Below are 24,875 nucleotides of genomic sequence, written 5' to 3'. Positions count from 1 at the left end.
GTTCCTGGCTCGTTTTCTGGGTACACAAGAAGAGAAAGTGATGTAGGGCTGAGTGAGAGGGCTGGTGACACTTCATACGGCTGCAGGAAATGACATCCTTTCTGCAGACAGACAGCACAGCGTTGCATGTTGTTGTTTTCTCTGGCAAAGAGATTGTTCCTCCAGCGTGTGCTTTTATGACTGTCAAATACATGTGGTGAGGAAAGGGCACTCACAGTTTCTTGGAGAGAAGTGGTTCAAAATGTGAACTTTTATTCTGAAATGGAGAGATCAAGCAAAGTAACAGAAAAGGACTGCACGAGAGGAGCATCCAAAGGGCTTGTTGATTTCCAACTTCTGAGGAGAGGTCCTAAATGTGCTCAGAACAAACAAAAACTTTGAACATTTACAGCTCCATGAAAACTGAGCAAACTGCATCTGTGAATGCTCTCCAAAAAATTACTGAATCTGTGTTCCCAAATTGTAAAGGAAACATAAAGACTGAAACAAAGACACTAATATTTTGTGACCTATACAATATATTGCCAAGACAACTTAAATATAAAAGACCAGATTTAGGACTTATATTAAGGACTGATGTATTTATCCACTGACGCCATACACAGCGTGTCCCTGCCTCAGTTCAGAGCATACGTTGAATTCACGGCAGTTATGGTCTGCCACACTGCCTGTATGAGCAGTGTGTGTACGTTGCAGAACCTCTTGGTTTTTGGAATTTTCTCAGTTAGATTCTCCATATTCTAATCCTTCAGTCCATTTTACTGAAACTATGAGCACAAGAGTATAATTCGTTCAGATTTACCGGCAATGGCTGATCACAGATCAAATGACTGATTAATAATTGACATGTTTTGTATACAAGTAAACTACATATGGGTAGCCTGGAAATCCAGACTCAAATCTAGAAAGATTTTGAGTCTGGTCCTCACCGATACACACCCTTCCTACCCAAGGAGCGGTACTTACCGAGGCATATTAAACGCCGCTGCACGCAACTGGATAGCACGATGGCCAATCAGAGCAAAAAATAAGGTGACGTATTCATTGCACTAAGCCCGATTTGTTTGCCGACCAGTGGGGCTAACTGATACATTATGCTCTTGCCGTATCTCGTCAGCAAAATGGCAAAAACGCCCTTCATGGAAACAAAGGCTTCTAGGGCAGTCTTCTGTTCTTCTCTCAAGAAAAAAGATAAGTGTAGCTGGCTTAGCGTCTCCTCCAAAGCTAAATTGAATGGATGTGGCAGCTGCCATCTTGACTATTTACTTTTGCTACTACTTTTACTACTGCGCAGCGCTGTCGTCATCAAGTTACACCCGCCCAGAGCCTGCTTCTGTCAGATAGACTGATCTGATTGGTCTGATGGCGATGGCGTCCAGGCTCTGCTTGTCGAGGCCTGATCCCCGTACAGTGCAAATTTGAATTTGCAAGGAGCGGGGCATCTGGATTTCCAGGTTAACATACGGGTTAAAAAAAAACAAAAAAAAAAACCAATTCTGATAGTATATCACATCTTTGTTGAGCAAGAGTTTTGTGCAAAAGGAGTTAAAGGCCTGTCCCATATAGACGCAAGAAATATATAATATAACAAGTATGTTTCCCCCAGTGTGTAATCACCTGAATTGTTGTGTTGTTGTTACCTTAGAATGAGATGTTAATGTCTACATAGGGTGTCCTTGTCTATTGGAATCACAATGTTGCACTGCCATGTTTCTACAGTAGCCCAGAAACAAACACTGGCTCTAGATAGGGCCATTTGTGTTTTTGCATCAGCCACCGTACTTAAAAGCCCGTCTGCAACAAGCCGCTTCAGAGTTACACTGGTTTGTAATGTTTAAAACTGATTTATGCAGTGTTTTTACAGGTTTTAATCACGTAAGTACTATCAAATACTAGAAGATATTTTTCAAGGCACTGTATTGAAGTTAGACATTCAAGTATTGTGACAATGCTAAAAAATAATGTGTCCCAAAGCGTTCACTCATTTGGTTGACTATATCTAAACATCTGCTGCTCCAACCACAAAGTAATATGTAACTTGTGCATTAAAGTCATCTTAAGAATTGATGATTTTAGATGGTAAATATTATATGCAACCTTCATATACAGCGGTTAAGGATTTATTAAATTAATACTTTCATTTATTCTGTGCACTTCTGCAACAGAAAGTTAATTGAATCAATCCAACAAATGTTTGAAATCCCGGTTTGTGATCTTCACAGTGACTGCTCACCCTTTGATACATTAACTTCTTTTTCCCCGTTAAGACTGACAGAGGGTCAGCCGAAATAAATGCCAAGGCCTTATTGCACTAAATGCCAATCTATGTTTGGCTTTCACAGGACCATTAACCATTAACCTCTATTCATCTGCTGATTGGCTGCCGTGGTCAAGTCAAACCTGATCAATAGAGCTTCCTTTTACCCTCCAACCAGCCTTGGCAGAAGCCTTCGATGTATTGATGAGTTCAGCTGCTGGCTGCGAAATCTGCAGACATTTAAAGGCCTCAAAGAAACTCTTAAATATCCTGTAAAGAATCATCTCTGCAAACACACAGCAGCTCCATAGCACAACTTTTTCATCTGTATACCGGTGTATGTTATGACTGTTATTAATAAATCCTGCTGCCTTTCATTTGAATTACTTATTACTGTACTAAGTGGCCAGCCGGGGCCAAAGACCAGTACTGTTGTGACTAATTTCTTTCAGCCACCTGCAGCTGAGTGCTGTTTGATATCCAAAGAGGAAAACACTGAATTAACCATTTCAGACAGACCTACGCACAACAGTGAAGTGTTTCAGTAAATTCATTAAAGATATGAGTGCTTTAGAAATAAGTTTTAGATTTCAAGCGTTTCTTAGCAGCTACCTAAAGGCTTTTTCCTTGATTGCAATCTTGCTCAAAATATATATAGGGGTGAAAAATGTGCTCACTTCACATTATTAAATATTTCTGCTGCTGACAAAGTTATCAGTTTACCAACATTCATGTTATACAAAATGTATTAAAATGCCTTAAATATTGAGTAGCGCTTGTAGATAAAATATAGGCCTATATTAATGATGGTTCATTAGTACGATTTTGTATTTCTCTGTAATGTAGCACAGTGTTAACAATGTTACTGATACTATTCTTTCTCACACCTTCAACTCAAACCATTGTGTTGCCCCACCCAAAATATATAATTTAATAATTCAATTAATATCGTAAACATGCAGGCGACTCGTCGACTAATGGCCCTAAATGATGGCTATTGGTCGACTAGGAAAATTCTTAGCCAGGGGCAGCCGTAAAATAAACCTTGAGAAGTCAGTTTTCTCCATAGAGTCTGAAAACACATATTTGTATGACATATGACACCCTAAATATTTGAATCCTCAATCCAGATAAGGAAAACTATACACACAAAAGGTCCCTTTAACTGGAAAAAATGGAATAAATAAATAAATAAAAACACAGTATATAGGGGATAGTGCAGTGTTTGGTATATTCAGTATGTAGATATCCTTAACAAGAGAAACCTAAACACACACTAAAACACATATTAAGTTCTGGTTCATCCTGCTTTTTGTTTCTGTAATTAGGTTCCTCAATCGGTCACACATCAAAGTTCCCTAAAAGTCCTGAATTCGTCTCTCTCTGGCAGACTCTCTTATTATTCCTCACGGTGCTCTTCATCATGACTTGCATCAAAGATGCACTGAGACAGCGGGAAAAGCTTTTCCACGGTTTAGTTTGGCTCGACAGACAAGGGGAGGGAAAGAAGAGGAGGGAAAAGGAGAAGGGGAGAGAGGACGAGGACAGATAAGGGAATGGAGGAGGAGAGGATGAGGAGAAGAATAAGAGACATGAAGGTGGGGAGAGGAGGATGGGGGAGTGAGGGAGATAAGCGCCAACAAGGAAAGAGGACATTGACTTTTGATGTGCTTTAATAGAACATCTCACAACAAGGCCGGGAAAAAATAACTAAACACACACACATATACACACTGCACTTACGCGACTACACAACGACAGCGCCGGCCACCCACATGACCACAGCTGACATTCTAATTAATGCTGTCAGACCCTTTTCTCCCGTCATACATATTGAATTCTGCAGCTGCCAAACATCCACAGATGTGACAGCAGCTGTGTTTCCATCTGAGTATCTTTATGCATTCTGGGACGCATCAAATTAGAAAGAGCGCATTATAACTAATTCATTCAGTGTCTTTACTTTGCTTATTATGAAATAATTAGCAATGGAAACACATTATGTGAAATGATGACAAAGTGATTGTGTGAGCACTGAGTGGAAAATATCAATAAACAAGTGTTAGCTCACATCAGTGGCAGGGAAAGTATTCAGATCCTGCATTTAAGTAAAAGTAGAAATATCATAGTGTGAAAATTCTCCACTGCATGTGAATATCCTGCCCTCAGAGCCTTACTGAAGTAAACGTATGTAAGTATTACCATTGTATGCCACATTTTACTGCTATAGATGTATAAGGTTGTGTTCATTTTCATTTCTTGAAATACATTTGGGTAGTTTTATCTCCAGCAATATATCACGCTCTACAAGATCATTATATGTTTGTAGCGTGACTGTGATAACTATCTCTGAAAGTCAACTTTTCATGGTGTCAGAAAAACTCTTAACAGAAATTAGATTCACTGCAAAGCACTTATTCAAAAAGAAAATACGTTAAAACTGGTTTGCCTGTTACTCATGTTACTTCCTTCTTCTAAAACAGTGGTGAAGAACACCAGGGGAAAATGCGAGGAGTTGAGTTTTTAATCAACACAGTGAGAACAGTGAGGGCAAAACATTACTGATCTGTTTTAACCAAATGTTCTCTCGTCTAGCTCAGCTAAAACCACATAAACACCTAATCCTTCTGCATGTTACCAATCAATCAAACATTTATTTGCTCATCACATGTAATTATACAAAGTATATCTCCTGTGAAATGTGATCCCATCAGCTCCTTTAACGTGTGCACTGTCATTTAGTCATTTTTTGTGTCTTCTTACAATATTGCCTGCTGCTTTATAATTGTCCATGTTTCTGGATGCTTCTGGTAAGTCATAGTTTATGGCTGTGGAATTATTAAGCTGTCCACACATCTCAACCCCAACAAGATGGCCGCATGGTCCCTCCTCCTGAACATGGGCACTGCAGCCACCTCTGAACGGTGTATAGCAGTGATCCACAGAAGGAACAGGACAACACCTCACAATACCACCATTACACCAGATCTTACTCACCATAGTGTTCCTATCCTTCTCTCCCAGAGTCCTCTGCTCTGTCAGATCTGCTTGTAGAAAAAGGGGATCAAACCCACGACCTCCCAGTCTCAGGGCAGACACTCTACCGCTAGGCCACTGAGCTGGTACTGATGCAGCATGAAAGTCGTCCAGTTTAATCTTTAACATCTGTACAATGACTAGCAGGATGCTAATTTGGCTGTGTCAGTCTTCTCCATCTTTCCTTGCTGTTTACCGATGTTTACATTTGAAAACGTTGACCTGGCTAGCAGCTAGCTAGCAGAAGTTGCCAGGAGGAGAGTTTACACACTGGTGAGTTGATTTCTTTATCCTGATGAGTGACTCACAGCCACACACCACCACCATGCAAAGCCACAGTAGATAAGAGTAGACTAAATTTCGCACAAATTTAGCAGCACTGAAAGGGAGGCAACTGGAAACATCTGCACGTACATCATCATTAGCATTCAAAACAGAGCTTGTTTGTAACTGGTAGCCTTCCAACAATGTTATCGTCACGCCACCTGTTTCACTGACTTTGGCAGTTTAGATAATAGACACTCGACAGTTCTGCTGTTACTAGACATGTGAACTGACTACATACACTTGCTTCATTCAGTGTGGACCCACAGTGGTGCGCTGCAGCAGCTCATGGTATGGCGTGCTCCACTGCCGAATTAATCTAGAGGAAACACTGTCATGGATTCTTGGGCAATTGTTCACAAGTGAAGGTAGAATGAAGCGTGAGATGGATTGGCAGATTGGCTGTCTGGGCCAGACCATCGTGGTGATGAGGGAGCTAAACCCGAGGGCAAAGCTTTCAATTTCTGGGTCCATCTCCGTCCGAACCCTCACCTTTGGTCATGAGCTCTGGGTAGTGAACAAAAGACTGAGGTCACGGATACAAGCAGCCGAAATGAGTTTCCTCCGTAGAGTGGCTGGGCTCAGCCTTAGAGATACAGTGAGGAGCTCAGACATCCACAGGGGGCTCGGAGTAGAGCCGCTGCTCCTTTGCATCGAAAGGGGTCAGTGGAGGTGGCTCGGGCATCTGATCAGGATGTCTACTGGGCACTTCCTGTTAGAAGTGTTCTGGGCACGTCCCACTGGTAGGAGGCCCCAAGGCAGACCCAAAACACACTGGAGAAATTACGTATCTCATCTGGCCTGGGAACGCCTCGGGATCCCCCAGGAGGAGCTGGAAAGCGTTGCTGGGGAGAGAGACGTCTGAAATACTTTGCTCAGCCTGCTGCCCTTACAACCTGGATAAGTGGTTGAAAATGGATTGATGAACTGTCATGGATATTTGGCATTATTTTTGGCATTAAAAAAATGGATTTGGGGGCAAAGCAGAGGCTCCCGTTGCAAGGCCTGTACAATTACAGAGAAGATACTGCAATATTTGCGTCTGAGATGTGTTGGAGTAGAAGTATAAAGTAACAGAAAATGGAAATACTTAAGTAAACTACAAGTACCTCAAAATACCTACATGTACTTACGTTCAGTACTTGGCCACTGTATGACATATTGTCCTTAATTTTATAGTTCATCAGCCCCCCAAGTGGCAAAACAAAAAAATCAGTTAATAAAAACAATATGATGAATGTTTTTCTTTTGCTATCTCAATCCTCAGATCTCTGATCAATTCATGGTGTTTGCTGAGAGAACAATCTAACAAAGCTATCTATCTTGTGGTCTGTCAGTGTGACATACAAAGATACAGAAACTCACTATACTTGCTTCAATCAATAAAAATGTACCCCACCTTTGTAAAACTTTTAAAATGCATTGAGGACTTTCAGGAAAACTTGGCAACGTTAAATTTCTTTGCAGAAAGTACATCCTGTGGCCTTAAAGGGCCATCTGTTTCAGCTCTGCCACGGGGCCTATAAGTAAAGTTGAAGCGCGGAAGAGGAAAGAAGGAGCTAAAATAGCTTCAAGGTCCTATAGAGAGAGAAAGAAAAGGAGGAGGTCGATGAGCAGAGAGGAAAAGTAGAAGAAGGGAGATGTTTATGGATTTACTGTACAGTCAGCAGGACACCTCTCATCACATTTGACCATCCTCTACACTCTCTCTTCATCCCTTCTCTATTTTACCATGAAAGCTGTCCTGAAAGACGTGACAGCGAACTGAATTAAGTGTTTTATCAGCCGCTCTGTGAATTGAGCCCTCAGCCTGCGGTATCAAACATTATTTGGAGAGACACTTCTGTACAGCGAGGCTCTAATTGGTGAAGCCGAGCTGTTATCTATGTACAGTAAAACAGCCCGAGTTCAATCCAGCGCCGCTCAGTGGGAGGTGAGATCTCTATCTATCCCCTTCATTCACAGCTTAATTCAATTGGAGGGCAATTATCGACCGCCCGAGGCTTCAAGATCCTCGTCGGTTTCTGTTCCCATCAGGGAGGCTCGCTGTGTAGGATCCCCCCTCGACTGCACCGGGTGATGTCTGTATCGACGTGCTGTGTGTAAAACACCAGAGCAGGCGGCAGCAAACAGACACGAAGGCTTTCTCAGTCACAACCTCGAGATTCAAAAGATTGCAAGGCTGCTTTGTTTACAGACAGACGAGGTGAGACTTCATGTAACTCTCAGGAACAAACTTTTGTCCTTGTGGGAGAAAATCCATCGAAATGAATCATTCCCTCAGTTTAATAGTACATTATTTTCTACATCATGACCAGTGATGGGCAAAGAATTGCAAATATGTAATCAACTTCTTATTGGAAAAGTCAGATTCACTGACATACCTTTGAGCTCGCTTTGCCGCTTATAGTATGAACTTGGAATGGGTCGATATCATGGATAGAATCCTGAACAGGCCAACCAGGCACAGGCCCAGGGGCCCCCTGGCCTTCATCTGCAAAATTTAACTGAAAACACCATCCAGGAAGACACCCAAAATAATCACAGAGGCACAAACAGATGGAAAAGAACAGCACAGAGACAAAAATAAGTACAAAATACTGGCAAAACAACCACAAGAGACACAAAACATCCAAAAAAATGACAGAAATTTCCCTTTAAGAGACATAAAACAACAACAAAACAGAGGTCAAACCACCACAAAGTGTGTGTGTCTTGCTCCTATGTACTGTAGGAGAAGTAGTGGGGCCTTTTACGTATCTGCATCCAGGGGCCCATTGTCTCATAATCCGCCCACGGTTGATACACAGTTTTATTATCTATTACAATAAAGAAAGACACGCAATAAGCTCACTGTGATGAATTTTCAATATCGGGATAATCGTGAATATCGTGTCCTGCAGCATCCAAAGAGACGACTGGACAAGCAACAATAAAAGAGACTCTGCAAAGACAGGCTGCATACGCACCAGATTCAGAGAATGCAAACAATCGTCATCAAACTGGGGCATATTTCAAACTGAAAGATAAGAAAAGATAAGATGCCACGAATAGTTGAAAAGCCTGGCTTTTTAAGACGTTAATGAAAAAAAGATTTGTCCTATCTGTGATGCAATAAAAATATTTATTTCTCAACAAAAATTAAGGTAAAGTGCAATTTTAAGAGCTTTAAGCATATTCTGATGATTTTTGATAAATTGCAGTTATTTTGACCAGGATAATCATGATATGAAAGTATGAACTGATCTTTCAGCCTCTGCTTCTCTAGTATCTGCTTAAGTCTGCAAGACAAGAGTCATGTAGGTTACTACTTTAAGAGGTTATTACTTTAAGAACAGCAGAAGTAATTAGCTATATTTATCATAACTTTATAAATACTGTAGCCCACTTGTTGTTGATTCAGCTGTGTAAAGGTAAATCGTTGCCATGGAAATGATGGGTTGTTTTTAGTGAAGCTGTCATGTTAATTTGATCACATTGTAAATCCCTAGTTGTCAAATGACATTGCCTGGTCAGAACTACTTGTTGCAGAGTACTTATTTGTAGTTGAATTCATTTGTTAATTCTTATATTAAATTACTGTGTTTAAATCTGTGCTTCTTAATGACGAACATGACCACTGGTCTCATTTAAAAACATTGCGTACGCACAAAACGAGGCCTGAAAGAGGTGTACGCCACTTCCCGTGCAAAAGTCGTGATGAGAGAAAGTTTGAGCCATTCTTACGAACATTTTGAGTATATTTTTAGTATGGATCCTAGGCAGTGTGTTATAAATGAGTCCCCAGAAGTCTGCATACTGTGTCCAGGTGGAAATAAGCGTTCAGTCTGATCATCTTAATCTTAATGCAGCAATCAGACCCGTGGCTCTACAGCACTGGGAGACAATACAGCATTAACCGTCGCTGTTGGCAACCATTTGCGAGAAATCAAACGTCACAGTATGTTCAAAGCAGAGCTGGAAGTTTCATCTGGTTTGTCTTCATTTTCTCTGATGGAAAAGTTTGTTCAAGAACCGAACAAATTACAACTTAATGATTTACAGTGAATCAATTTCTGCTTTTTTCATAATTCATCAGCTTCAGAAATCATTTTCTATTTAAAAAAAAAAAAAAAGGTAAGAAAAACTGTAACCTTCAGAGTGCCATGAAATATATCCTTCAATGACAAATGAGAAAACAGAAATGAGAAATGAAAGCACCACTGAGAGCTAAACTCAATGCCTCTGTCAGAACAAGCTTTTAGGTTTTGTTATTGGATATCAGGCAAATGTCAGACTGAGCCACAGACTGGACTAATGTAGTGTTTATTTAGCGAGGGAGCCTCTTAAGCACTTTCTGTTCATTAATGTACTCTATTGATTATTACTCTTTGTGGTTTATGCAGCAGACGGTGATCACGGTCGGATTTTCTTTTTTCAGTTCTGCAAAACACAAACAGCACAAATGATGTTGCTCAAACCAAAACAGTTTTTCTTCGCCATAAAAGCTGCTACCAAGAGCTCATAAAACCATCGGTTTTACCAGCCACAGTCATTAATACAGAGAGTACATTTTTATGCACTCCAGCCGCCTGTTAATATACAGACAGTTGCAGTTAAATAAAAAAGCTTTCCTTCATTGCTGTTGCTGCTATAATGTCATACTCACATTAACAGCAACAGCTCTCTTAATACGAGACACAGAGAGCGAAAATAAGCAATAAAATGTCCTAACATGCACTGATTTGAGAGAGAGTTTAAAGCAAGTTGTTGTTTTCAGGGCACACAGGATTACATATTCCATTCCCTATTTGTTATTGTCGTGTTTTATCTCAAAAAGTTGCACGTTACAGAATTGTGGAGATGTATCCTCACAGCATATGAGCCGCCACTGATAAAATATTGGCACTGGCCTGTGGTGTAAACAGAAATAAAAAGACACCCCTTCCACTTTCAGACACACACTGCAGTCCATTAGCAGTCAGACAGTTTTTACACATTAGCACATTAGGTTTTAAAAGAAACAATAACAGTGGGGTTTCACTGCTGACTTTTAGCTTTAATTCGAAGGTGTTTACACCCACATCAAACTAACAGTGGAGGAAATGTGGCCCTGTATTCACACAAATTAACATAAACTTTAATTAAGGTCATATTACTTCAAACTTGGCTGTGAATTATATGCAGCCAGTGACTGTGGGGTTTTAAATCAGAGCTAACATCAGAGGAAATTATCACGTTAATGGAATTTAACATTATAGTAAATATGATAATAACCTGAAGAGGAAAAAGAGCAGAGGTGCCAGGTTGATCCCGAGATGACAAAGGGATATGTCTGATACTAATCAGCAGGTGGCAATGATCGATCAAACATACTGAACGCTGACTTTGCTGCAATTAATCAGAGCAGATTGTCACGATGGGGGTCTAAGAAAACACAATTTAGGAAAGTACATGAAACTGAAACTGGACTGGAGGGTCCCCAGTTCAAGTCCCCATGCAGGGAGTGTGGACTGGTGGCTGGAGAGGTGCAAGTTCACCTCCTGGGCACTGCCAAGGGGACCCTGAGCAAGGCTCCGAACCCCCAACTGCCCTGACGCCTCTCAATTTAATGCATGTATAGGTCCTGTTTGTGCGTGTGTGTATTTCAGGGCTGTGTGTATATGACAAGAGTGAAAAATTTGAACTTCCCCTTGGAGATTAATAACATTAATCTTCTTCTGCTGTCTAATTACCTGCAGAGTTTTTATAAGAGGATACGAGAAGTGGCTGAATCACTCACAATGCAGTCTGCATCAAGTTGAAGCAAGTTTAAAGTTAGATACTGATCAGCTGGATTCATATTTTACTGGTGACTGGAGAGTTATTATAGCCAGTTACATTTAACACTTTGCATCTGAAGTGTCCAACCCTCAAACACTTGGTGTCTTCCCCAAAAGGCTCTGCCAGAGTGGCACTGTAGAGACTCTTTGCCTCACTCAGATCGAGTTTCGTCAAGTCAACAGTCAACAGCTTTGCCCTGTAAACCCCTTTGTTGCCTTGTCTGCATGTTTAGGATCGTTGTCCTGCTGCATTGGCCTATAATACAAAAAGGGCTTTCGGCACTACACTGTTCATTCTCAAACACCTTGAACCTCACAGTCATTGTTGCACTTTAGATATAATGTGCTAGAACCGAGCAGAAACAATGACAATATTTACATTCACACTAATATTCCACTATTATTTTAAATGAGAAAATATGAATTTGTTGCAGGTCGTGCAAACAGCATATTCTGTGTGGATATCCAGAACCAGGCCTTTTCCCAAATACATTTTCCATCTGGGATATGCCTGTATTATTCAGGTTTTAATAGCATTTTTGGACAACACATGGCCTTGCTCTGTGTGTTGTACACAAACCAACTAAGCAACACTTTGCAAGGCTGATGTAGAGATGCATGCCCCAGAAGAAAAGCCCACATTTCTTGTCAGAGAGAGAAACACACTTTCTTTTAAACATTATGCAAGACCTGGATATCAACAGGTTTTTGGACATGTGCAAATATCAAAACAGCAACCTTTTCAAGAAGGCAGGTGAAGTAATAAAAGAGGGAAGCTGTTTTTGCATAGCTGAACAAGTCCACAGACTCTGAAAAAAACTATTTTGATGCAAAGAAGCAAAATGCCACAATCTTCTCCAGCCGTTCCACTTTTCCATAATTCGATGTGATAAACCACATGTTAGGGCACAGTCATCGGAGTATGTACAGCTGCATGTAAACAGGAATATTAGTGAAATATTCATTCTCATTAGCCATGTAGACAGCTTACTAGGAATACTGTCTTTTTTGGAATAAGGGAAAAACAGGAATATTTTGTGCACGTTGTAAACGTAGTCAATGAAAATGTGTCACTGCCCTTCCATTTGCAGACTACACTGTGCACAGATACTTCCTGCAAAATGTCAGTGGCTGCTCATATCCCAGATGGTTTGTTACACAGAACTATTCAAGAAGGCGTCATTGGAAACAGTTAAGAAAAGGGCAGGCACTTTCAAAAAAAAAAAAATAGCAGGTGATTGGATGAATCACGATGTCAATCATCGTCCATCATGGGCCAGTCAGGAACAGCAAAATATATTTTCCATTGAGAACAGCCAGACAGTTGCCTCTCAGTCTGGTCACACACCTAAGCCACGCATCTAGCTGCCAGTAGCTCCTTACGGGGCACTGATTAGTTTGAACCACTTCTGGTGCTGGCATAAACACATTTTTTGAAGCCTGACAAGATGGATTCTTGCCTGATATGGTGATATCGCAAGAATTCATCTTCCATGCAGGGTAAATTCTCGTTTGGCTCTCTGCAACCTAAAATATGCAACAGATGTTGGTGTGAGATATCCAAGAAAAAGCAGGAAAAGTTTAAATGTTGTTCCCATTTCACTCCACATGCAGTGGTTTCCTGTCTTTTGCCTGTCAGCGCTCGCTAAAATTTTCAAAAAGTGAACTTCCTCTTCTCGGCTCAGATCACTTTTCTTTCGACCAACTGCTGAGCTGACAAAACTTTCTTTCTCTTAACCGCTACTGCCTCTCTGCTCTCCCGCCTCCCCCCCCCTCTCTTTCACACACACACACACACACACGCACATATTTATGCACTCCACACACACACACACACACACACACACACACACACACACACACACTTGCATTTTTCGTAGCATTTTGTCTCAGGAGCACAACAACAGTGACGCTCAACTCCCATGACAATTGTGTGTACATGAAAGCATCCGCCCTGTTTCATTCAAATGAAGAGGAGCTTCGTGCACAGCAGCCCGTCCCAAACACTCTCGAGCGGGAGACTTTTCAGCCAATAAACCAAATTTAAAATAATTGACAGCAGTAAGGTGCACATTCCTGCCCACAAGCCCAACAAGCACTTGTGAGGATCTGTAATGATGTGTAACACACACGCATCAGAAACAACCAACAGCAAAGAAGAGCCAATAATGAGATAACTGCCACGGGGCTAATGTCTGCTAAAATCCAGAATGTCTGACAAACCAGCAACAACCAACTCTGCAGAGACAAAAAGCACAAAAACTACAGGGACTTCGAGTGAAAGAGTGAGAACTCCTAAAACCAGCAGAGAGTGTGCATATGGGCTGAATTAAACACCAATAAACCCTCTTAACTGATAGATCTTCAAAGCACTGACCGTCTTTTCAAGTGGGAATAAAAGCAGACAGAGAAGCAGCGAAGAACAAGGTAGAGAGATCAAAAAGTTTATCTTACTTTGAGTATTCTTCATTATCTCTGTCGCAGCGAGAGTCCTTGTGTTTCTCCCAGTCCTTGCCGTGTTTACACGTGGTCAGCAGAATAATATCTTCCCCGTTGTGGATGTGATACAGAGCATTCCTTGTCTCAGAGCCGATGCCAGTGAGGTATCGCTTCCCTTTGAAAACCAGCAGGTACTTCCTGGAAGGCGGTGCATCGTTGAGCGTCAGATAACCTATGCCCCCTCCTTTGAGCGGGTGATCCTTGGAGAATAGAGGGATGGAGATATCAAACTTAGGTCGGAAGTTGACCACGTCTGCGCTGGCTTTGGCCAGCATGGCCTGACCCACCTCAAAGCCCAGATCCTCTGTGTAGTCCGGCCAGGTGCCAGAGTAGAGGTTGAATATGAGGTGGTTCCTGCCATCGTTCCACGTGGGCAGGCTCTGGATCCGGAGCCTCACGTTCTGGACGTATTGAGCTGAAAGCTGGTCCCTGTCCAGCGTGTCCACGGTCAGAATGAACAGACAGGCCCGAGTAGGGTCTTTGGTGTGAAAGCGAGACTCCTCGATGGACGACAGGATCTTCTGGTAGGTCTCTGAGATCTCGTCCCCTCTCTGCGGAGGGTAGATGTAAACCCTGAAGCCCGACTGGCAGCGAGCAAAGTCGAAGCAGGTTTCCATGCGGCAGCGCTTGTTCTTGTAGATGTTGTCGCGGATCGCACGGCGTTCGCGAGGCGAGGTGTGCTGGTGATGGAGCTGAGGACTGTCCTCCTGCACACACAAGACACACACAGTTAGGACAACTGAACATACAGCACAGTTATATCGATTCTTTACATCTGTGTGAGAGCACAAATAACACCTGACAAGATTTCTGGGTGGTGAAGTTTCTAAAACATTACTTCATGCTGTCAGTAGAGGAAATCAGTCTAACCTGGGGTTTCATTGCTTTGTTTCATGACTCAGCTGCAGTGTCTCTGATAACATGAGAAGATGAATGGTGACTGTCTTTGGTTCCCCTAAAGCACAATGTTCTCAACCATCCTGGCTTGTAACCCTTTAAGGCAGAGCAACGTGTACTTTGTCACAGGTTGCATGTGTCTAGAAAACAGCACTACATGATCAAAATCTAGACGCAGATATTTATGTATTTCCAACAGAATTATTAAACGTATAAAAGACAGACAGACAATAAAACATCAGGCATTTATACACCTACAAATTATTTAGCGACCATTTCCTGAATTGGAGTAAAACCCTCAACTGGGTTTAATTTCAGCGAGACTTGCAACCTGTAACATGCGGCTGATATAAAAAGCATGTTTTAAACTCCATAGGAATACAATTTGTTAGACTGCCTCGAGTGTTGTGGGAGTGGCTGTTTTCATAGATTAAAATATTTGGATAGGTAGGTAGGCATGGGTGCAGATCCCGGGGGGGGGGACATGCCCCCCCAATTTCTGAAAAACACAAATTGTCCCCCCCAATTCTAAATAACCTAAATGATTGAAATTGAACAAATGTATACAGTAGTCCCATATACTAGAAAAAAAAGGGAAGATGATAAGGAGAATTGGGAATCTGTGAGAGGCAAGAGATGAGAACGTGAGTGGACATAACATGCCTGAGACCCTGAAACAAGAAGTAGCATTAACTAACAGCGAAGCAGTGAAAAGGAGGGTGATGGCTGGCTCCATGTACTATTGGCTGTTTAAGAAAAATAAACAGTAAAGGTAAGCATATGATTCTCTGTGTAGTGCTTTTTGAATGACGTGGTGATGGTGATGAGCGTCTATGAAATCATGAAATATGCTGGCAATCTCAAGCACTCTATGGGCATGATTTGCACGCATGCAAAACTTGTCATCGGATCTGCACCCATGTAGGTAGGTGCTGATTTAAACAGCAGTCTACCTCTTGCTCTCCTCCCTCCAGGTACGGCTCCAGCAGCTGGGTCGACTCCGGCCAGTGCCTGGGCGGTCTGGACGGGCTTCTCTGAGGCAGGGGCTGGGGCTGGTACACGTCCTGGCTCTGGTGGTAGTACTGGTACTCCTGCTGGTGGTACTGGTGGTATTGGGGGTACTGGGGAAACTGGTTGTATTGGTATGGCTGCTGCTGGAACTCCCCAATTTGCAGACCCCACAGGTAGACGAGGAAGAGAAGACCGGCCCCCACAGACACGAGCAGGTACCGCTTCTTGGCCTGCATGTGTGCTGTGGGGGTGGGGGAGGAGGAGGAGGAGGTGGTGGGATAGAAATAGGAGGAAGAATAAGGGGAGGATAAAAGGGGGGAGGAAAGGGGAAGGGGAGGACGAGGAGCTAGGAAATGATGAGGAGAGGAGGTGCAGGGAGGTAGACACAGGTCAGCTCGACCCACGGGGCGGCCTCTTTATCCACAGCTCGACATTTTGGGATTTGGAGTCACTAAAAGAAAAAAACATAGAAATTACACATAAATCAACTAACTAATGAAAACAGTAAAAGATCAAATTAGGATTATTAAAACAAAGTGACACTTTATTATGTCAGATTAGATCATCTGTGGTCCACATTGACTCTAGTGGCCATTCAGAGAGTCACATAAATGCACAAAAAGAGTGCACGTGCATTTTGCTGACTGACTCCAGGTTTTATGTTCTGTGTCTGTGACAAAGTAAGTAGAAAGAACAATAAAAAACATACACGCAAATGGTCATAGGTGTTAAATGTAAGTTGATCCCTCTGAGCCTTTATTATGTTATCACATTTTAATATTGTGAATTGTGTTAAGTCAGTGAGGCATTTTCAATGATTCAGTGAGAAATAAAGCACTTCAACCGGTCTGTTATTTAACATTTTGACACTTGGGGCTGCTGTGAAACTGCGCCTACTTAGGGCAACAAAAAAGTTAATCTTGGGTGCGTCGGTACAATGGACAACCAAGACAGGACAGCAGAGGAGTTACCTGCACACCAATACAGCTGGACTGGACAGCCACAAAAAAAAGGTTCACAGGCTGAGATCAGTGCAAAAACACGTCATCAGTGTACAAAAATAAAGGTGCTGAAAGTGTAAAAAAAAAAAGTGAATAAAAACAGCAGCAAACATTTCAGTCCTTGACCTCTGTTAGTGCTACTGACACAGAGCAGATACACACAGATTTCTACCAGGTGTGATGAATCAGTCAGCTGGTGCCACTAATAGAGGGCAGAGGCCGGACTACCAAACCACAATGACCTGTCCAAATTAATGTTGTACAAATCACAACATCCTCAAACACAAATGTGTGATAGCAGAACATACGCAAATGTGCAAAAGACACACCTATATACAGAAAAGAAAACTGAATTAAAAAGAAATTATATATAAAATTAAAAATATAAAAACAAATGAATTGATAAGATAAAAAATAACAATTGTGAAAAAGAAAAAAAGAGAAAATACAAAATATGACAAAGCATGTGCATAGATGTTCTAAATAAAGTGATTTATTTTATTTTATTTTATTTTTTTGTATTTTTGTGCCTGTCAACCTTTTTGTGGCTGTCCAGCCCAGTTGTATACTGTGTGGGTCTGTCCACATTTTGACACTTTTGGCAATTAAACATTTATTTACCTTTTAATAATTCTATTTCTCTAACCTAATATGACTAAGCACAGCACTTTGTTTCTGCAAAACTGCAACTTTTCCAAACAACTCACAGTGCTTCATGTTTCTGGTTTAACTTGTGTGAATACGACAGTGAATTTATTCCTACATTTCCATCAGTGCAACTACATTTTAAGGCATTATAAAGTGCGGAATGAAAAATATCTTTTAGATGTTTGATAAGCAGTGCAGCATTAAACTGCAGATTTCTGAATGGAGTTTGGAGCTCCGTACGGGAAACTACACGTTGGCTATTTATGCAATTAAAACCATCCCCTTGCAAACGATATCAGGATTTTCCAAATAAAAAATATATCTTTTTGTATTTTTTTGCTCGGTTTTCTCACATTAGTCCACAACTGAAAAGCCATCACCAAACTCCTCTCACTGTGACCTACCTGTTTCCAGGAAACACCTGTGGTCCCAGGAAGGGATGTGTATATCCTCTGCTCTCCCCTCCAGCCCGAGCAGGACTCCACAGTTCGGATACACATTCTCCAGCTCTGAAACACCTGCTCACAAATCCATCCACAAATCATACATTCAATTAAAACCACGTGTGATGAGCAGTCACTGAGCTCTGCGTCCGTGAGGGATCCCAAAAAGGTGCGCTGGCTTCATCCTCCACCGCGTCCCAGTCACAAACTTTCCTCTGGAGAAGCCCACGGAGTGATTTTCACGTGCACGAGACTCCGACCGAGCGAGCACACCGCTATGTGTCAGCGCGGCAGGTATCCAAGGTGTGAATGTAGACGCGGAATCATCTGCCCAAACAGCCGTGATAACATCCATCCAGGATTTACTGATGTGTTAAACAAGGCGCGTGCATCTCCAATCACGAGCTGCCATCCCCCTTTCCAAAAGAAAAAAAAATCCAGAAAGAGAAGATCCAAAGTTAGTTTGGGAATTTAAATCCACACTCCCACCTGTGCGCCCCGTGAAATATAACCACAAACCACCATCCCAGGTAAGTTATGGAAATATCGGCGCACCTGATCCGGAGAGACGCGCTTCAATAAAATCCATTTAGGAGCGACTTCATGGTCTGAAGGAGGCCAGCGGATCAAATTAACACCACAAGTGCATGCTGGGGTTATTCCTTCCTGACTGAGAGCCGCTGTCCTCACGTTTCCATCCTCACATCCTCACTTGGATCTGGGCTGCGCCACCGTGCAGCATCCGGTAACATCAGCAGCAGCAGCAGGAGCAGCAGCAGCAGCAGCGCTGATAAGCAACACAGCAGCAAACTGGCAGACTGGGGGGATCGGAGCATGCATGGGGCGTCAGTTGGCTCTGATGGTGAGGTGTGGGAGCTCGCCATGATTCAGCATCTCTCAGGCTGCACTGGGAGCTTTGATTGCATCAGTTTAATGATAGGTGAAGTCCTAAAGGTGGCCATAAGACATTGCTTAGGTAGGTCAAAAAGAAGTCCCAGAAGAGCACCCAGGAACTCACTGTGGCATCCCTGTGTTTCATTTGCAAACCAAACTCCATTAGGAAACCTGCAAATTTGGCATTCGTGTGCGTAATCGGCAAACATGATCTTAAAAAGGTGTAAAACATGACTTTAAAACACACTTTGAAATGCATCTGTAGCTCGTAGTTGCTACAATAAGAGTTAAAATGACTTTTCTTCCCATTAGTAAATAAAGTTGAGGTTTGTTTTCATGATTTCTGCCTGGTGCATCATATGTCCTGAATACATGCAAATTCACTCCCAAGGTATGAACATTAGTTATTCTATCAGCCAAGTTATGTGGCTCATAATTAACAAGCTTTCTAATGGAGTTTGGCGCTGTCGCTCCGCACTTTGGGGCTGTTTGGAAAGTTTGCTGATTTACATGAAACCTGTCACATTTGCTGCACTTGATAACATTTCGCAGTCTCCCCTTAAGGCTTCTGGTGATGCGGTGGCAAATGATGTTAAAGGGATTTGTCGTGGCTTGTCAGGGTTTAGTGAACTGACTCTTTTGCAAACCTAAACCGCTTTTTAATTAAGCCATAGCTCATTAAATGTGTTAATGATTCAAATGCTGGGCCCGAATGAATCAACTCTGACCACTTCTCTTCTCTGCCCTTCAGTCATGTTGCTGTTATTTGTACAGAAGCCACTGACTGTGTAAAATTAATTTGCTCGTGATTTAAATAGATGTCATTATCTCATAAATTAAAGAGGGTGTTTACAGATGTTGTGGAGACACACGCGGACGCATCATGTAGCAAACAGCGCCATCTTGTGGTCCAGTTGCAGCCCACACTTTGGTTTCAGATTGTGTTATGTGTGTTGCTCAGATCCAAACAGCTGCTGTAGTGAAAGAACTGAGATTTGTGTGAAAATACATGGCCATTTCAAAAGTAAATCTTTGCCTTAAACGTTAAAATCTCATCTTCAATTCAGTTGTATTTATATAGCACCAAATCATAACATAAGTTATCTCAGGGCAGTTTTTATATAGAGCAGGACCATACTGTTTTAATTTACAGAAACCTGACAATTCAATCGATTTCACACCAAGAGCGAGCACTTCTCAGTATTAGCCATAGTTTGATGGATGTTTTAGACTAAAATCATCCTGTATACTGCACAACACAACACTTTTTGAAAGCATTTAAAAATGAGACAGACCATTGATCTCCCATGTAGTTATCATCAGCCATTGCAGAGGCTGTTTATGCTCTTATTTAATCTGCACCGGGCCTCTTATACACTGACAGGCAAGAAGAGGTGCAAAGGCAGATGTACAATTGTAATATTATAATTACACCAAATTTGTTTCAGTTGTTATCACCTACACGCACACTTAGGCCTCTGTACTCAATATGTGGAACATTTAATACTCAGTTTCTGTGCCCCTGCGTTCACCTCTGGGGTTACTCCACCTATAAAGGGGTGTCCCCGCCTTGCCTTGCCCCTTTTGCTGTTGTAGGGAGAGGTAAGCAATATTGCTCTTGTGGTAATTTCCATGTTTTAGCGCTGTTTAGCTGTTTATAAGTTCATTTTGTGCTAACTTTGTGTAGGGGGTCGAGTTTGTGTGGTTGTATTTGATGGAGGATTTTGTTTTTGCCACTTGCTGTCAGCTGTCAGGAATAAACTGAGATCACCTCTAAAGATATCCAAGGTTTGGGCCTCTTCATAGCAACACAATGCGGACAACACTAGAGTCCATCGGTTACATAAGGTGACATTGGCAAACAGCGTTATTATTTAATCCAGTCAGCCTGTGATGCTTTATAGCTAAATGATGACAGAGACATTTATGAAAGGTAAGGTTACTTAACTACTGCAATTAAGTACAATTTCAGGCACTTAACATGAGTATTTCTATTTGATGCTCCCTTTTACTTTTACCACACTACATTTATTTGCTAATTTAAGTTACTTTGCAGATTCAAATTACTAAAATGAAATATCAGCTAAACTTATGGTGTATTATTTTAAGTAACCATAAGCTGCCCACCAGTATATAAAGTAATTAAAACATTAAAGTGATACGTACACATTGCACATCAGTATTTCTAATCCATGCATCCAAAGCCCTTTGACATCGCTCTTTTGGGCCACTACAAAGTCCCTTCTTTATGCCTCCTTTGCATTTTTACACAGAACCAAACAACAGCGGCATCATACCACTGCAGTGTGTGATTAAACACTGCATCCCAGCATCCTGCAATCAAAAGAGGCACAGTGGGCATGACGTAACGCTACAGTTTTGGCCTCTAGTGTGGCATAAAACATACACGTTAGCAGCTCTTTATAAACAATAACAATGGCAATGACAATCATTTATCTTCTCTGTTATATGGTGGCTAATCTCTCCCTTTGCACAGAGGGTGAGGAGCTCCCAAATCTCATTGTTTTCCCAATTTGTGGACGTTTACAGACACCGTTCTTCTTCTTTGAGTTAGCTGCTAATTGGTAACAGCTGCTTTTCAGATCTCCCGCGATGTAGTCACCAACGTCCCTGCCCCTGGTCACGACTCTCTGGCTTTACGTTTTACACAGACCTCATTTTGGGGTTGTTACTGCCTTTGTTCCTGGCTCAGAGGCGAGACCACTCTGTCCCACCTCTCTGCGATCTTACCTTATGTACAGTACGGCAAGGTGGCATAATTGTGTGACACCTTTCACAGGTAGTGTAAGAGTGGCTCAAAAGACACAGCACTGAAAAAAGGCAAACAAAGTGAAGCAAAACGCTAAATGAGAGTTAATCTGAGGTTTGCTTTTACTTTCACTTTCACGTGTTTACTTAACAGCAGCCAACAATTTTGCATGTCATACCTTTAAAGCAAAAGATCTGACCACTTCTTCCATCACTGTGTACAACTCATAGCAGAACTCTGGACTTTAGTATATGCGCCTTAGAAAAATGTCATCTCTGTCTTGAAATTTCTGAAGTAAGAATTTGATTTGAAATATTTATTATACAATGCACATACACGATGTATCACCCACACAGTTGAAATCTGCTTCAGTTTATCTCCTGTGTCTTACTATTGTATTGCACGGGATAATATTCTAGCTCTTACAATATGAACCCAACTGTAAGACATAAATCCAGGGAAAAGTTTAGTCACGTGTATTCAGTCATTTTAGCTCTGGTTTGACCTCAGTGGAAATCATTTTGGGCTCCATAAATAAGATTTACTTGACCTGTCCTGTGTCTAGCCTCAGCCCATTGTGTTCTCAGTTGTGTCATTCACCTGGAGGTTAACAGATACTGTACAGATGACTGTACTAAAGCCTCTCTCTTCTCCTGATACTGTCTTTACATGAGACTGTGATCAGGCTTTAAAATCATTTATTAATTTCAGATTGGATTGTGTTTCCTTTTTGCTCCTCTGAACCTATGGCTTTAAATCTCCCTGCTCGTACAGTTTTATGTGTTTCTGTTGTGCTGGTGCCAAAACCGGACCACTCACAGGAGGTGGGAGGAGTATAAATCCTACATTTCAAATGCTTGAGGAATGGTAAACCCATAAAGGTCTCAAAAAACAGCACCATAGAAAGGTTTTCCTATCTTTAATCTCTGGCTGTACAATAGCAGAATAAATCCATAGACATGACTTTGGGTTATAGGGAAACACAGCTCCACATTTGTCTAAAGCATCCCCAGTCTCTTTCTCTCTCCTGCACTCCCGTTTTGTTTTCATTTACCTGTGCTGTGATAACTGAGGGATCGGCTGGTGTTGATGGCTTCATGGTCGATTAGGGGGAAGATAAATCTGAAAAGGTCGCAGAGCAGTGGCAGAGAGGGAGCAAAAGTTTGATCTGTTTTCAGTCTCAGTCTGTCGCTTCAGTTCCTCCACTTCCTCATTTTCACCATCAATCTAGAGGCTTATGGGATCATTCAGGTGACTGTTGGCAAAGTCTCTCCTCTCTCCTATACCAGCTTTTAGGATGAGACTGATCCAGCTTTAACATGGTGTGTAACTACTGTAAATAGCCTACATTCAATTAACTACTGTACTGTATTACACAGTGTGGTATCAATACCCTTTCGCTCCCTCTGTGTGTGTTGTAATCTGAGTTTCTATAGTTTTGTGTATCTTTTTTTCCCCACCTATGGGGGTCCATGTTATTCACTGATAGCAGCATCCCGATCTGACCCACAGTGGTGGGAAGGTATCATTGCCAAAGCATAGCAACCACCTTTTGATTCCCCACCAAGTTAACACCGTTAGCTCTGTCAGCACTGTTGCCATTGATATTGCAGTTCACACTGTTGGCATCATAAGCTGCAAGCCCCTTGCTCAGCTGCCTCCCTGTTGAGAGCTATGTGCAGACATCCCAGCTCAGAACAAGCCCCCATAGGCTTTGAAGCCAATTTTACTAAGTGGCCAAACCAACCTGGTCTCACTCCGAAGTCATCGAAATCCGGCACATGGCCAGTGGCTTGCGGCGTCAGAAACCAATGAAAAACATTGGTATGATACCTGGCCGGTCACCATAATAGTTCAACAGTGCTCGGGCAGAGGGAAACGTGGCAAGACAATAACGAAAGTTAACGTGGTGAAAGTTCAAGTAAAGTGGGCAGGAGGGGTGGTGGATGGATCCAACAACCACTGACTTTCACCTGGGAGAGCAGTGTTTGTGTCCAATAAGATTTAGCCAAACCCTGTTCTTTTTTTCCTAAACCCAACCACATGCGTCAGTTACTGGAGGAAAAAAAACATTTGCTGTGTTTTACCGATGAAGTGCATTTACTTTGAAAGAGACTTCATGTAAACAGTACATTTCCTGTGAAAACACAAGTGTATTTTGAAAGAAGACAATGCATGTAACAGGCAGAACTTGACACGGCGCCCAAGAACATCAACAACCAATGCACCCAGGGTACCTTGCATGTCATGTCTGGACGTGGAAAGTCCATGACCAAATGTCAATATGTGATGACATCGGAGTGAGAATGGTTTTAGCTATACATGGAATTACAACATCCGGGTCTGTGACATGATGCCATTTGGCCTATAAAGTTATTAGCCCATAGACATTCCAAACATTGTGGAAGAAACGTCTGGGAATCAACGGATACGTTTTTCTGAGTGTCACAAACCCATGTGAAGTGATTCATTCCACTATTGGGATTTGATTTATTTGGTCCAATAAGATTTAGAAAGTCTAGAAGAGCCACACAATTAAATCACTTTTATCCCCATTCAGATTAACAGAGTGCTTAGCTAGAAGTTAAGAAGCCACGTCGGCCAGTGGAAGTTGCCCACTTGGCCATCATAAGTCTCAGGTGCACTTGCTCTGTGGGCCATAGGATGTGGAAGATTCGGGTAATTTTACATCCGGGAAGTCAGACTTTTCCGGCTTCTTGCACGTTACTGAGCAGCTTTCATAGAAATGATCGGGACCCAACCTCCAATGCTGTATCTAGTTGTCTTTATACATCCATGACTCAGACTCTGGATGTTATGCTCTGAATGCCACACACACACTCCTTTAAGTAAAGGATCTAAATACTTGTTAATTAAGACTTAATTGGCTTTAAGGACTTGTTTTTTAAAAATCATATAAATAAAAACTGGAATTTAATACTAAGGTGAATTTTGTGAAATCCTTTTTTTATGGGTGAATTTCTTCTTGCAACCAACCGGAGGACAAAGTGAAGTTTTTAAATCATGTTGCAATGACTAAAACAAAAAGTTTGAATAGTTTTGAAGATAATCAGCGACCCAAGAAGTGATTCCTGGGTGTGAGAGAAAAATGATTTGACTCTGTCTAAATCTTTGTTCAGTATGCCATGTGGAGGAGTCATCTAAATGCTAACAATGTTGACTGAGTCACATCATCGGCTGAGTGCACATGTAGACCCCCCCACCTCCCACCTCCCACCCTACCCCACCAACAACACAACACACACACACTCCAACACACACTTGAATAAAATA

The 24,875-nt window shown here is 41.8% G+C and overlaps 1 protein-coding gene across 1 annotated transcript in view; it reads right to left on the bottom strand.

Moving 5' to 3' along the window:
• LOC125896839 (exostosin-1-like) overlaps positions 1 to 18,423 on the bottom strand; it is an 82,263-nt gene extending 63,840 nt beyond the window's left edge. The window contains exons 1-3 of the mRNA XM_049589724.1: positions 17,879 to 18,423; positions 15,768 to 16,276; positions 13,873 to 14,624 (exon numbers count right to left, since the gene is read on the bottom strand). Coding sequence (XP_049445681.1) covers positions 13,873 to 14,624; positions 15,768 to 16,061 — 1,046 coding nt within the window. The 5' untranslated portion in view covers positions 16,062 to 16,276; positions 17,879 to 18,423. The remainder of the gene's footprint in view (positions 1 to 13,872; positions 14,625 to 15,767; positions 16,277 to 17,878) is intronic.
• Positions 18,424 to 24,875: the final 6,452 nt, after the last annotated feature.

Source organism: Epinephelus fuscoguttatus, linkage group LG11 (genome assembly GCF_011397635.1).
Source record: "Epinephelus fuscoguttatus linkage group LG11, E.fuscoguttatus.final_Chr_v1".
In the NCBI taxonomy this organism is placed as follows: Eukaryota; Metazoa; Chordata; class Actinopteri; order Perciformes; family Serranidae; genus Epinephelus; species Epinephelus fuscoguttatus.
Note: the sequence above shows the minus strand (reverse complement) of the source record. Positions and strands in the feature narration are given on the sequence as shown.